Below are 15,295 nucleotides of genomic sequence, written 5' to 3'. Positions count from 1 at the left end.
CTAGTAACCACTATGTTGTAATTTGTTTAATCAAGTTAGAGCAAATGAACTTAACAGGTTTAAAGGGCCCTAAATGGTCCTCTCAACTTCAGCAAGGCTCATTTTTGATGACAGAACTAAGAACACAACCAATTTTTAAATATGTCTTATCGTATGATATGGATCTTTTATAGGACATGTATATCAAAGTACCTTTAAGTGAAAAAAAAAATCTATAGAGTAAGAGTTCTTGACCTGGGATCCACAGACTTTCAAGGGATCCATGGACAGATTTCAGGGGGTCAGAAAAAATTACATCTTTATTTCAATAATTGATTTTCTTTATAATCATAAGTGTTTTATTTTATGTGTTCAAAAAACATTCTGAGAAGTGATCCATGGGCTTCACCAGACTGTCAAAGAGTTCTACCATACAAAAAAGGCTAGGAATCCCTCTCTTTAAGGTCTGGATTGACCTGTGTGTATTTCAAGTACTTAACTAACAGATCTTCCTCTTACAAAATTCAAATTACTGTATAGAAAATAACCAAGACTATTATCATACCATTCAATAAGTAAGCAAAAAAAAAAAAACCTTACTAATGTCAAATGTCTTACCTCTCAGTACTGATTTGAGGTTCAACTTGGCTTGCCGATGCAAGTCTTCCACACATGGTGGCCTCGTGGTAGGTAGAAAGACATTTTCCTGCTGGTGCCATGGTGCTGTGTAATGAACCGTCCATCTACTCTCCTCATCTAAATTGGAGACAGCTGTAAAGAGAAAAAATACAACCTTGAGTGAAACAATGCTTGTTCCATGACAGCTAGATCAAGATAGGGAAAGGTAGCTTGAATTAGAAAAATAACAAGGTACTATGCAGGACCAAATTTTGACATTTAATCTTATAAACATTGCAGTATTATTAATAGGTTGCAAGGAAAAAAACATAAATTTTATCCATCATCCATTATACCAATGACATAATTATACTTTTCAGCTGATTTTTCTCCCAGAATCCAATATTCCTTTTCCATGAAAAAATTATAAAATGGCTGATCAAACAGGTTGAAGGTGCTTGTACCCATCTCCTAGTCTAATAACTATACTGTAGCATTATATGACCATTTTATCATGAAGTTTTTGATGCTCCATGTAGGAAAACAAACACTAAGTAAGGTTGGAAAAGAGGTAAAGTGTTCTTTTCCAAAATAATCCTTAAAAGCATTGTAATTATAAAAACTGTCACATTTTGCTTGAACAAAGTAAGAAAATGCCATTTAATAGCCTTAAAGAACACTCCTGAGATTTTTTTTTTAGAAATCATTAATGGAATTCTTCATTTTCATGCATTTTAGTTATTTGCAAAGATCACAAGTGAACACTAGGTAATTTATCATGCAAAATTTCACTAGTTACCTAGTCTAATATATACATGACTTATGAAGGCTCTTAGAACATTCTGACATATGGTTCTTCACTTCAAAAGGGAAGCATTTTAACCCTTTCACTCTTTACTGCCAAGGATTCCTCCACCCAGGTCTTGTAGCCTCTCCCCATATAACCTAAATTGAGATGGAAGGCAACATGAGGTACAACAAATATCCAACTAGCAAGCGCTTATTACTTGCCAACCACTGACCTGACAGGGATGGGAGGGAGAGAAGCTCAGGAGGTGGTACTGAATGGATACTAGTATAAAATGAAGTCTCTGTTTTGGAGAAACTTAGTTAGAGGAATACTCTAATAGAGATGAAAGAACAGTAGAGCCCAGAACTGTGTAGGCCAAGAAGCTGAGTCCTACCCACTCTGACTACATACCACTAAATATAGTTTTTACAGGTCTAATTTTTGCAGCTTTAGGAGATCATAAAACAGACTGAACAAGCGCAAGTCATTGGCAGAAAGCCGAAAAGAACAGGCCAGTGAGTCAAGAAGTGGACTATAGTTGTTATAATCTCAATACTTCAAGGGGGAATGATTTCATCAGTGTAAGTACTCCCTCCATGGATGCTGGACTGGAACTTCTTGGATCTCTTGGATCCCTTGACTGAAAAATTCATCACCCTGGTGGTGAGCCACTGGGCATTTAGCTCACATTTCTATACTTCCTTAAGGTTTAAAAATTGCTCAAGGACTTAATAGAGGCAAAATTTGAATCCCCCCTTCTCTGACAATTCAATTCAGTAAGCACCTCTTACAGGCAAGGCACAATGTGGGTGTCGGGGGATACAAGGCAAAAGAATAAATAGTCCATGCCCTCAAGAGATCTGCATAATTAAATAGAATTATTATAATTTGCCTCCTCATAATTTGAGGAGGCAAAGAGCACACACAAAGAAAAGGAATTTTAAGAAAGATCAGGAAGTGGCACCAAAGCTGAGGTCCAAAGGATTCTAAGAGGGAAAAGTGAGGAGAGGAATAGTTCCAAGCATGGTAATGGCCTGTGGTTCTGACAGCAGAGAGGGAAGACCAGTTGGGAGCACAGTTAGTATCGGATACTCCAGATCCAAGGCTCTTTACTCTATGCTACGGCTGCTTCTATGCTACTAAACTCCCACTCAGCAATCTGAACCCTCTTTTCCTCCTTTATCATACTGTGCCATAACCCTTCTGACCTGATCTTAATCCATTAATGAAATTACAAGCATTTATTAAGCACCTTTACGTGCCAGGGGCTGGGGATACAAAGATAGAAGTAAACAGTCCTTGCCTTTGAGGAGCTAATGTTCTAAAGGGATGGGGAGGGAAAAAAACAAATATACACATGATATAAATAGGTATCATACATATAAAGATATGTCAGTGTATCTTACCTTCCCCATAAACCCATACAAAGAAAAACTAAACCTTTGTACTAAAGTAAACATTTATATGGGATCATATAGCCAGAAGGGACTTTGAATTATCTGATTCAAACCTCTAATTTTACAGATTAGTCAACCAAACATTTTTATGTGTCAAGGTTTGGGGATAGAAAAGGAAAGAGAGGGAAGGAAGGAAGGAGAGAGAGAGAGAGAGAGAGAGAGAGAGAGAGAAGATAAATTAGTCACTGCCCTCAGAAAGATGAGAATACCGAGGTCCAGAAAAGTTAAGCCCCAGTCACTTGAATAGCAGAGCTAGACTTGAACTCAGCTAGTAGTAGTATGACTCCAAATTCAGCCCTCTTAAAGATACCCTTAGCTGCTGCCTTCTTTTTTCTGACCTAATCCCTTGTTGATTAGGTTATGTACTCACATCAATAAACATGTCTAAGACTAATCAGGACCTTTTCTTTGACTTTTGTATTAAGTACCCAATTTAGTCCATAGAGCCAACCTCCAAATTACAGGGCAACATATGCAAAGTGCTTTGTAAATATTAAATCTAAAATCTTAACTCTACTATTATTATAACTATTATTATTACTGCTACTACTATTACTACTACAACAACAACAACTACTACTACTATCACCACTAATGGCCATTGGTGATGGTGTTACTAAACACCACTGAGTTTATTATAACACTGAGTTTATCATAACAAATTACTTTACTTCCTCTATAAGAAAATGTTTAATGATGCAGGGTATGTATTTACCACAGCTGATCAAATCCAAGTAATAATATTCAGATCTCTACCTCTTTATACTCTATATTCCTACAAAAAGTAAAAAAGGAAAACATTTATCAGTTGGCTCCCTACCTTGAACATTACTATCTGCCCCTCCCCTTTCAATGTAGATTCTAATCATTAAGAACAGTTGAGTAAACATTATACATGAAAAACAGCCTCAGGTGCTGTTCTTTGTTGCTACCACAACAGTACATAAAAATTTATTATTAAGCTGAATAAACAACTGACACCATGAAAGAAGAGGAAGAAAGAAGTAACCAAAGTATAAGAAAATCATTTAAATATTTACTTGTATTTCCAAGTAATAAACATGTGCCAAATGGAAAATTTTCCATTAGTGATATTTCAACAAAACTATACTGCTCTGGTTCTTGACTTTAAAATGATCCCTCTTCAATATATATAAAAAGAATTTGGTAGGTAGCAACGTCCTTCTATGTTTAAACAAGTACACAGCTGGGACCTCCTGAGGAAACTTTACAGGATTATCCCCACCTTAAATATGGGAAAAATCGTTCAAGGACTTCCCTACCACATTACCATTTAAAACACATATACATAAACACATCCCCTAACTATACATGAAGGATAATACAAAGCAAACAAATACTTTTCTTTTCCTCTTTCAATGACTTTATAGAGGAAGAAAGAAAGTTGCATAACTTGACTCCCATTTTTAAAACAGGAGGCTAAAAAACAAAATGCTATCCCTGTATTAAATCATAAAAGTTTGAACTATAACAAAAGCTTACTTGCAAGTAACATAGTTAAATAGTGCTCCCACAAACATTATTTCATTGATTCTTTCAATACCCTTGTGTGAAATAAAAACCAGTTTGTACAGACAGTCATTTAACCTCAGGGTAATTATGCATTTCCACCATTTCTTTCCATTTCATCACTCAAAGGGTGAGAAAGTGAGTAAGACACACACAGTACGGGGTGTAGGGGAGGGCTCTATAAAGAGGAGTAGGAGGAAAGAAGGACAAAAGAACTACTTACTCTTCTTCTTAAAAAGTTTAATTAAAGACTTGATCTTTGTGTTAATGAATATGACCATTTCCAAGGTGCCTACATGAAGTTCTGCAGTACTTTTTATCCCATAAGAAGTCAGAAGACAAAAAAAAAAAGTCAGAAGAAGCAGCAGCGAGCACCAAGTCACGATGCAGTCTGATTTTGCCTCAACTTCTGTTCCTAACGTTCTTCCCCTCCTGTCTCCACGAATGTAGACATCTGCCAGAGCGAAGTAACTTGGAGGCTGGGCTGACTATCCTAGTGGTTACAAACCATTAACAATCCTTGAACCTGAAAAGCTTATTCTGAAACCTAATCCTCAAGGCTGAGAGCAGCCAGTTACAACTTGTGGGGGGAAGAACAAGAAGCCAATCACTGCTCTTATTTGCATGAAACCCACACCAGACTTTCTGCCTCAGGGCTCATTCATTCAGTTTTCTCTCCAACAAATCAATAGAGGCTTCTCCTCTTTCTAATCCACCACAACGTGCAGATTTCACTCTATAAAATGAGGGCAAAAACAAATGCATTTTCCATTTTCCGCTAGGCCATTGGTAGCTTCCAGGTCGGTGAGCAATTCCATGTTGATTCTTTGTCCCTCTCCAGCTAAGTCAGACTACATGCAACTGACTTCCAACCCCAACTTTCAACTATTATTTCCCCAACACTGCTCCCCTCTACTCCACCCCCACCTCTGACACAGGAACCATTTACAGGCAGTAAAGGCTTTACAATAGAATCTCCATGGAGCTACAAATGATGACTCTACTGCATTTTCCTGCAAATTAGAATGACCTGGTTTTCTCATCCCTTTTTTGCTTGGTCTCTGCCAAAGATCTGTGGTTGCATCTTAACAATTCTGCCGAAGTGTGATTCTTTCTACCACCTTAGAAAGTCCCTCTTCCTCCTTTAACCAACTAGGAAAATCAATCGCTTGCTAGTCAATTAATTTAATCTTTAGGCTTAATTACTTAAATTAGTACTTTCCCAAAGTAATGTGCAACACTATCTGTTTGTTTTTCCAGGGGTAGACGGTTCTGGTAATCAAAGAACCAGAGAGGATTTACAAATGGAAAGGCCCTTAGACATCACCTAGTCCAACCCTCTCATTTTATAGATAAGGAAACTGAGGTTCTGAGTGTAGAAATAACTTGCCTAAGATCACATAAGTAGTAAAGAACAAATCCAACATTCAAATTCCAGTTCTCTGATTCAAATCCAATGTTCTTTTGACTAATCAAGCTTCTTCCCCATTAACAAACACTGAGAATCTTCTATTGTGTAAGTCTTTTCGTGCTTTCACAACAGGAACAAAATGGCATCACTATGTTGGGATTAAAGTACAGTGTGTCTGACTGTGGCTGATCAGAAGGCTCTACCACAGGTGGGGAACAAATAGTCCATATAAACACGTGGAGTGGAGATGTCTCTAAATTTGCACATCTCAAGTATCTTTTGAACTACTGCAATTCTGATTCCAAAGTTCTTCAGAGAAACCTAAGAGTGTCCTTGTATTTACTGCTTCTTCTGACTCCCTTGTGAGTGCTTGCCTTGTGTGAGTTCTCTGTAAAATACTCTTTCAGGCAAGCATATGTACAATACTTGCTATGGCATGTATACACTATCCTTCACAGAGAGATAGGAATGGGAATTCATGAAAAACAGAGGTGCTTCGAGAGCAGCAGAACAATGAGTAAATAAGTATGAACCAGAAAATAATTCTAAAGGGAAGTGAATAGAGACAGAAGTGAGGAAAGGAAAAGTAAATCAATTTGGGTGTACTGTGAAGCTTCTTAATGCAGTATAAAGAGAGCTGGTTTTGAACTCAGGAACACCTAGCTAGGTTCAAGTCTAGGCCTCTGATACATACTGACTGCATGACCCTAGGAAAGTCTCTGACTTCCTTTAAGTTCCAATTGAAATCCCACATTTTACTGGAAGCCTTCTCTCTTTTAATTATTTTCTATTTGTCTTGTATATAGCTTGCTTTGTATATATTTGTTTACATACAGTCTCCCCCATTAGATTGGAAGCTCCTTGAGGGCAGGGGCTGTCCTTTGCCTCTTTTGCATCCCCAGCATTTAGCACAGTGACTGGCACATAGTAGGTGCTTAATAAACATTTGTTGATTGATTGGTTGATATTGCTATACAAATATTGGTTTGATATTTGACTGGAAAAGATGAAAGGCCCCCTAAAATTTTGTTTTTTTCCTTCCAAGGGAAGTTTCTGAAATAAAACTTAGTGAAAGTCTTAATTTATATTGATATGGGTCAAGCACATAACTGCATGGGAAAAAATGAAATAAGCTCCTAATTCAAAACATTTCCTTTATAATAAAAAGCACTATTATTAAAAGACTGAAACTTATACAAGAGTCTTCCTTCAGGGGAAGATTTGGAATGCACTGTCCACTCCCTCTCTCCTCATATAGAAAACGAAGACAAAAAAGCTCAGCAACATGTTTTTCCCTTTAGTTTTTTTTTTTAAGACCAAAAAGAAAATCATAGCCCTACATAGACTTCTACCCCTTGTTCTATTGGGCCTGCACAAATACTGCTTTATTTAGAAACTAATGCATTTGCTAAAAGCAAAGTAGAAATGCTGAAAATTCTATGGTTACATGAATAAAAAGTGTCATCATGAATCATAGATAAGATTTAGAGCTTGAAGGGATCTCAGTCATCATCATTCTAGTCCAACCCCCTCAATTTACAAATGAGGAAAACCCAGGCCAGAAAAGCTAAAAGACTTGCCTAAGGTGACAAAGAGAGTAAGTGGCAGAAATGGAATTTTAACTGAGGCCTTCGGACTCCAAATCTGTAATATACCTTCAGGTATGTCAACTGTCTCCATTTCAATAGAGGGAAGTCCAGTGCTAAATGGGAAGCATTTCAATCTGTAGCACACTGATTTCTGGCTAAACTTACCCACATAGAATGTTAGTAGAAAAGATAAAATGTTTTTCTAGAAAACCAACTTTCAATATTATGGGGAGGTGAAAACAGACCCACAATATAGCTCATTCCTCAACTGTTTATAAATATTTTGATATAAAAAAATGCATTCCAAATTATCTTGCAAAGCAAATTTCTGTAAAATGAACTCCATTTCCCAATTGGCTTTCATTTAAAGGCATTTATTTCCTGGAGTAGTGAAAAGGAAAAACTTGGACTGAAGAAAAGGATCCTCTTTCACAGAGCCTAATCAGGTAAATAAACTGTCCTTCCTGGAGAATGCTATTACCAATGCTATTACCAACCCTATGAAGGGTCACTATGACAGGAATAAAATTCCCAAATGGGAAGCTAGTGAAGATGAAAAGTCAACAAGCATTTATTAAGCACTTACTGTGTACCACACACTCTAATAAGCACTGGAAGTACAAATCTAAGCAAAAAGAAAGATAATCCCTGTCCTCAAACAGCATATTATTCCCCCCAAAGGAGGGAAGACAACACATTAAAGGGAGCTACAAAGTTTGTGGTAGTACCCAAAGAGGACATGGTAGACACACAGAAGAATAAAGCTTACATTACATCACTGTTGAATGAGATATAACCTGTGAAGACTTCTCAGGGTGGTGATGAAAAGACTGCCTCGAAACTAGAGATAGGCTCTGAGAAAACGAACAGGCCATAAGTTTAAATTACCTGAACCTAGAGGAATTCGGCCCTAAACTCCCTCCTGATTGCCACTGCCACGTCAGCATCAGGTATACTAAATAAGGACATGTATGTTTGGATTGGCTATACCCTGTTTCCTTGTTCTTTGGGAATGGGAAAGATTTTCGCACCTAGAATGTAAGCCCGCCTCCCAGCCAATGGGAATGGGAAAGATTTTCACGCCTAGAATGTAAGCCCGCCTCCTAGCCAATGGGAGTAAAGGATAGTGGCGAGGTGGGAGTTTCTTGTTTGAGTTAAGATATATAACCTTGCTTTGTCCTTTGTGCCTCGCCTCTCTCCTGCTGGTAGTGTACTGGAGGAGTAGACGCCCCTTCTCGCCAGATTGTAGTAAAGAGTAACTTTTTGCTTCCACATTGAGAAGTCTCTGAATTTAATTGTGTTAGAGTCGCTGTATCAGACACTGTGAAAGCCAAGCCTTCAGGCAACATAGACCAAAATCATCACTCCATCTATCAGCTGTAAAATGAGGGAATAAAACTAGAGGACCTGTATGGCCCCTTCCATCTCTAAGTCTATGACGCTATGATGCTGTGATCAAGTCTTCAACTTGAAATTCCATGTACAAAATTGCATTTGCTCTAACAACACACATTCCGAGATCAGATCAGCGCAAAAAAATAGACTAGCTTCCGCCCAATAAATGGCAAGCAAATGTATGACTTGTAGGTTGGTCTGGGCATACACAGTTCAGATAACATGGTGGCCCTTTGTTCCCTACCATGTGGGTGGAGATAACCTCTTTTGATTGGCTGTCTGCATCTTTAAAACTGGGAAACTAAGCCTATTGCTTTTTTTTTTCCCCAGTTATACTCTCTTCTTTTCAGCACTTTACGTCTGTTAAGCCCAGCATGGACTTCATGAACTGAACTAGTAAGAGGAGAAAGACAGTCCTTCTCCTGTTCCTTCTTTTATCCTAGTTCCAAGGAATGGGGCTGGGGATGGTTGTTTCTGTTCTCTGTTGTTTGTGCTTAGTTTCAGGCACCAGAGGTGATCTCCATGGGACTGAGAGTTCAAGCCATTTGTAACCTTGGAATGCAGCAAGTCAGCCCTGTATGGAAGCCCAAGGAGGGTTTTGGTCTTGAAATGTGGACTGTGTTCTATGGGGACCAAGTCAAACTATGAAGCTAAATTTCTTCTCCCCACAGTGAGGTTGTGGGGAGGGGAAGATTATGACTCTAAGATGTTGGGGGAATAAGTGTGTATATTTGTGATTATACTTTCTGAAGTAAATATTTTTGTGTAAAAGCTAATTTGACTGTTGGTGGCTAATGGAACTGGGGCATATGGTAACTGTAGCCCCTACAATTGAGGGAACAACATTGGTGGGAGCTGGAGCCAATGTCAGAGAGCCTAGGGGTGGGGAACCTGCAGCCTCGAGGCCACATGTGGCCCTCTGGGTCCTCAAGTAGAGCCCTTTGATTGAATCCAAACTTCACAGAACAAATCCCCTTAATAAAAGCATTTGTTCTGTAAAATTTGGACTCAGTCAAAAGGCTACACCCAAGGACCTACAAGACCACATGTGGGTCTTGAGGCTGCAGGTTCCCCACCCTTGTGCCCAAATCTGCTTAAGGGAACCAGAGAACCCTGGCAGGGGTGATGGGGTGGTGGTGAAAAATGGTGAAATCTAACATACCTGGCCTTCAGGCAGTAGAAGCCAGGGTAATCTGTATTACTTTCTCAATTGTATAGTCCTTGTTATAATCTCCTACCCCACCCCACCATCAATAGAAAGTAAGGTCCTTGAGAACAGAATCTGTTTTGTTTATTTTTTCTTCATGCCCTTAATAACTTGCACATAGTATGTGCTTAATAAATTTTCTTTGAATTTGGTATTGAATTAAATTCTGTTATCTCATGGAAGAGCTATATTGGGGAAAATCTATTGGCAGTTTTTCCCTATATATTTTTTTCAGTTTTCCCCCCAAATCTCACTCATTATTTTCCTCCTTGAGAATGTTAAGAACTGACTAGGAAGTGATTTTCCTCTCTCAATTAGGTTTTAAGAAAATGATGTTCACTTTATTTTGACAACTTATCTTTCAAAATTTCTAAACTCATTCTGTAAACAGTTTGGAGATTTGATTAATACAAGAAAATGTAAAACAAATGTCTCTTCTATTTCATCTTTAGGTTAGTTTCAATGCATCATAGTATAGTGGAAAATAACACTAAACTAGGTATCATTAAGTTTATTTTATGGGTGCCAGCAATGCCACTTCTTAACTATATTCCCTAGGAGAAGTTGTATAACTTCTCTGAGTCTCTGTTTCTTTCTCTGAAGAGTGGGGATGCCAGTTCAATAAAAAGAGAATAAATAACTTGTTTACTAACACATATGGTTACTGGGAACATCAATGAGATAACCAAGTGAAAATACATCTGTAACGTATAATTATTTAATTTACAGAGCAATAATATCCACAAAAAGATTCTCTTAAGTACATAAAAATTACATAGGAATGATTATATACTTGGAAATGTATATATAAAGAAGGGTAGAAAAGGCTTTTACTGTCCTTGCCATACCTGGCATCAATCCCTAAAACCAATTAGAAGCCATGAGCATATCACTGCCAATTTTCTGTTCCCTGTTTTCCAGTCCCCAGGCTAGGAACTTTCAATCACATACAAGAGAGGAAAAGATTCCTGTTACATACCCCTAGAAGTCTCTACATGTTCTTTACATCCTAATAAAGCTACTGCAGGTGCAGAGGAGAGTGATAGATGGCCCACAGTGGGGAAGAATAGTAGGAAGCTCCTTCTCCCTCCATTTCCCACTTCACAAAAAGCTCGGAGTGACAAGAGAATATTGTCTCTCAATGGAGGAGGAGAGACAATCATGAGGAAAGATAGCTTGGAAGGGACCGTGGGAATTTTGTCTACAATATTCTGTCTTACACACTCCGTGTGGGGTAAATAAGGGTAGACAGGAGAAGAAATACCTTCAGATAATAAGTGACATGTATATAGCACTAGTATTTTAAAAATGAAAAAAAAGCTATAAATGTTCAAAAAAGCAACTCATGTTGCTTTAAATCTCAAATATTTCTAAGTCTTAGAAAATCTGACATCACAGTTATGACTTCTCCACATAAGAGCTGCCATTTCTATAGCACTTTAGAATTTGCATAGTGTTTTACATATATTACCTCAGTCTAGCTTCAAAGCAACTCTTTGGTACTACAGGTATTATGATCCCCATTTTTCAAATGAGAAAACTGAGGCTCAGAAAGATTAAATAATTTGTCCATGGTTAGAAAGCTAGTAAGTGTTAGAGGCAGGGTTCAAACCCAGGTCTATGTGATTCCAAGTCTAGCATTCTATCCATTATGCCATGCTAACTTTTAGTATTTGGCTTCATACTATCTTTAGTTATAGAGTCAGAACTTTCATCTACTCCAATGCTCTTATTTAACAGATGAGCAAAGTGAACCCCAGGGAGGTTAAATCACCTATCCAAGATTAAATAGCTAGTAAGTAGCAAAGCATGTAATTTAAACTTTGCTCTTTGGCTTCAAATTTGGCTATTTCCCCCATATGATGCCTCTCTAGCAATCATAAAAAAGCCTTTCTAATATTAAAGAAAATGGCATATTACCTTATTTTTACTGGGAAAATAGAAATCATTGAGAAATTCTGCAACAACCTAAATGTTACATTAAGAATCAAAGTTCATAAAATTATGGTATGTGATTATAATGGAATACTATTGTACTACAGGAAATGATGAGCAAGGTGCTCTCAGAAAAACCTGGAAAGACATATATGAGCTGATGAAATGAAATGTACTGTGTACAAAGTAACAGCAATATTGTAGAATGATCAGTTGTGAATGACTTAGATATTCTCAGCAATGCAACAATCCAAGACAACTCTGAAGGACTTATGATAAAAAATGCTATCCATCCCCAGACAAAGAACTGATGGTGTCTAAATACAGATTGAAGCATACTTTTTTTTTTTACTTTCTTTGCTTTTCTTGAGGTTTTTTTTTTTTCTTTTTCTTTTTCTTTTTTTTTGGTCTATGTTTTCTTTCACAACATGACTACTATGGAAGTTATTTTGCGTGATTACACATGTATAACCTATATGGAATTGCCTTCTCAATTGGGGGGGAGAGGAAGGGAGAGAATTTGGAACTCAGAGTTTTAGAGTTGAATGTTAAAAATTGTTTTTTGCATGTAAGTAGGGAAAATCAAATACTAAATAAAGAATCAATGTTCATTTTAATTGCTTTGAATTTATTCTAAGGTTTTGCCAGATCCTATCTTTAGTGCTCCAAGTCAGTCAGTCAATAAGTATCTAGTATACACCTACCAGGTGCCAAATATTGTGCTAGAGATACAAAGAAAGGCAAAAGACAGTCCCTGCCCTCAAAGAGCTGACATCATTTCTCAGGAATATAGAAGAGACTAAGTTGAAAGAAGGGACTTATGGATTTATGTATCCCCATATAAGTGATTTTTGCCCTGCTTGGACCCACTACCCTGGATCCTGATATGCTCTAATCTTTTTCATTTCCTAAATTTCTAAAGCCCTTGAATGTGCATATTATGCCAACTGCTTTCATTTCTTAAGCATTTATTCTCCTTTCAGTAGCATGAGATATGACTTCTGGCCTCAACTCTATTACAACTAAAAATAAATTACATTAATAATGTACCATACTGTTAGGACATTTATAACTCATGTGGCCCCTTTCCAGATATCCTTAAGTCCCATTGAGTGAGTGCTGTCCTGCTTAAGCATATAGAAAGGCAGCATGTCATAATTATTTAGTAAGGAGTGAAATATCTGAATGACAGGCAGTGCTGCCTTGGGACACCAGTCTGATGATCTTGACAAACTGGTGCTTGTGTGGGATAGGAGATCGTTTAGCCTACAGTTACCTAGAATACTCCCCACTCCCAAAGTGCTACTGCAGAGTAGGGGTTCTTAGCCCTTTTTGTGTCACAGACCTCTTTGGCAGTTTGATGAAGCCCCATGGACACCTTCTCAGAATATTTTAAAATATTTGAAGGAAATGTTAAATTTTAGTTTGAGATTAATGAAAATAAATATGTAATTTTTTCCCATCCAAATTCATGAACCCCCTGAAATCTGTGAGTGTCTGTAGATCCCAAATTCAGAACCCCTGAACTGGGGGTAAAATGAATATTATTCAAAATATCAAATTAAGAAATCTATAATCTGTACATAGCCCATGAGCCTTTCTGGACTCTTCTATTTTAGTCATGGTCCCCTGAGTCCATGGGTTAAGAGATTTAGCATATTTTGATCACATAGTGAATGAAACATTGTGAAAACAGAAGAAAAAAATTAGGTCAAGTGCTCCTATATGGAACTATCTGCCTCTAAATGTCTCCTAAAATACCTCCTGCTTGTACTTACAGATTTTAGGGGGAAGAAATTTCAGAACCACCTTCACCCCAAGCTTTTGGAAAGTATTAAAGGAAAGGTGTATGCCCAGGAGCCCATCTCAGGCAAATGGGGAATCAAGAGAAATAAGTCACCAGTCCAACAAGAGTCACCTGCCACTCTCAAGGACACACAAGCCTCCCTTGTTGTGCTTCCACCTTTAATCTCTGTTCTGGTATCTAGATTGTAGCCACACCCCTGACTACTCCAGTATACTTCATGAAACCCTGGAATACCAAAACCCAGGCCAGCAGCCATTTGTACCACATTGTCCTATGACAGGTCTTTGATGCTCAAAAGCAGTGGAAGGATGAAGAAGCAGCCACCTTCAGATATCATCATACAGTTCTTGTGCCTTGTTATTCTGTAACATAACTTCCTGTCCATTGGGAGAGTATGTCATTGCCCCACCCACACTTTCAGCTTAAGTCTTACAACTTAAAAAAAAAAACTATCATGTTACTGATAAGTAAAAGGCAGTAGCTTACAGATATTATCAACAACTTGGGGATTTCAAAATATTTTCATTTCAAAATAAGTATTACATAAGGTCATAGTCCCTATTTTCTTTTCTATCTCAGGAAGCAGGTCTTAAACTTTAAACATCATATGAAATGAGTTCTAATTAGAGGCAGCAAGGTAGAGTAGAAAGTGCTGTGGACTTGAAATCAGGAGAAACCTCAGTTTGAATTCTGGTTCCAGGGCTCATTAGGAATGCAACAATGGGTAAATCATTTAACTACTATGAGCCTCAGTATTTTTGCAATCTCTAAAGCCACAGGAAAAAATCTAAGTTATTATAGTCTGATCCAAAGACCCTAAACTGATACTGAATTAATACAAATACTATTGTATTATTTTTGACAAAAGAATAGTTTGTATTATTTTTGACAACAAATACCACACAAAATGAATATTTATTAGAAACAATAAGCTGAAAACCAAAATGCACATCACAACTCATCTGTAATTTACAGCCTTAAAGAGTTGAGTCAGGAGGGAGGGAAGGAAGGAGAGAGGGGAGAGAGAGAGAAAGAGAGAGAGAAAATTTGTTGTTGTTCATCCTTTGTTCCTGAAGAGGACCTCGAAGTCAGGAAGGTAATGCCATGACTTGCAAATGAATTGGATTTAAGTGAGGTAGGGCCGTGCAAAGTCACCAGCCTCACCACTACGCTATGTGCTAAGGCATCGAATATAAGCAACTAAGAAAATCCTGGCTTCAACGAATTTACATTCTAATGGAGAAAGAGAAGATGAAGGGGAGATAGAAAATGCAGTGAATACAGATAACAGCATGGTAACACAGTATGTGTCAACCCAGGTCTCCCTGATTCTAAAGCCTGCTTTTTCTCCAATTCAAAATGCTTCATGTAGAAGAAAAGTTTAGGGTTTTTTTTTTAATAGGTCTGTGATTTCACTGGTGTTAGGCAGTGCCAATAAAGAACCATCCTCTATCAACTAGATTTGTGATTCTCCTGCAACAGGAGTTTAAGTTTTGCCTGGGGCACTGAGTGGTAAAGCAATTTACTCAGTCACAAGTCAGCATGTGTCAAAGGCAAGACAAGCCTAGTTCTTCCTG

General features: G+C 37.7%; 1 protein-coding gene across 4 annotated transcripts in view; it reads right to left on the bottom strand.

Moving 5' to 3' along the window:
* NHSL1 (NHS like 1) overlaps positions 1–15,295 on the bottom strand; it is a 272,510-nt gene that overhangs the window by 75,362 nt on the left and 181,853 nt on the right. For 3 of the 4 annotated variants that reach the window (XM_027850634.1, XM_027850635.1, XM_027850636.1), the window contains exon 2: positions 598–750. In XM_027850634.1, coding sequence (XP_027706435.1) covers positions 598–750 — 153 coding nt within the window. Of the gene's footprint in view, positions 1–597; positions 751–4,597; positions 4,657–15,295 lie in introns of those variants that run through there. The other variant, XM_027850638.1, reaches the window with a different exon arrangement.

This window comes from Vombatus ursinus, unplaced genomic scaffold, assembly GCF_900497805.2.
Source record: "Vombatus ursinus unplaced genomic scaffold, bare-nosed wombat genome assembly UNPS02009132.1, whole genome shotgun sequence".
NCBI classification, from domain to species: Eukaryota; Metazoa; Chordata; class Mammalia; order Diprotodontia; family Vombatidae; genus Vombatus; species Vombatus ursinus.
The sequence above is the reverse complement of the archived record's forward strand: the minus strand, read 5'-3'. Positions and strand labels throughout refer to the sequence as shown.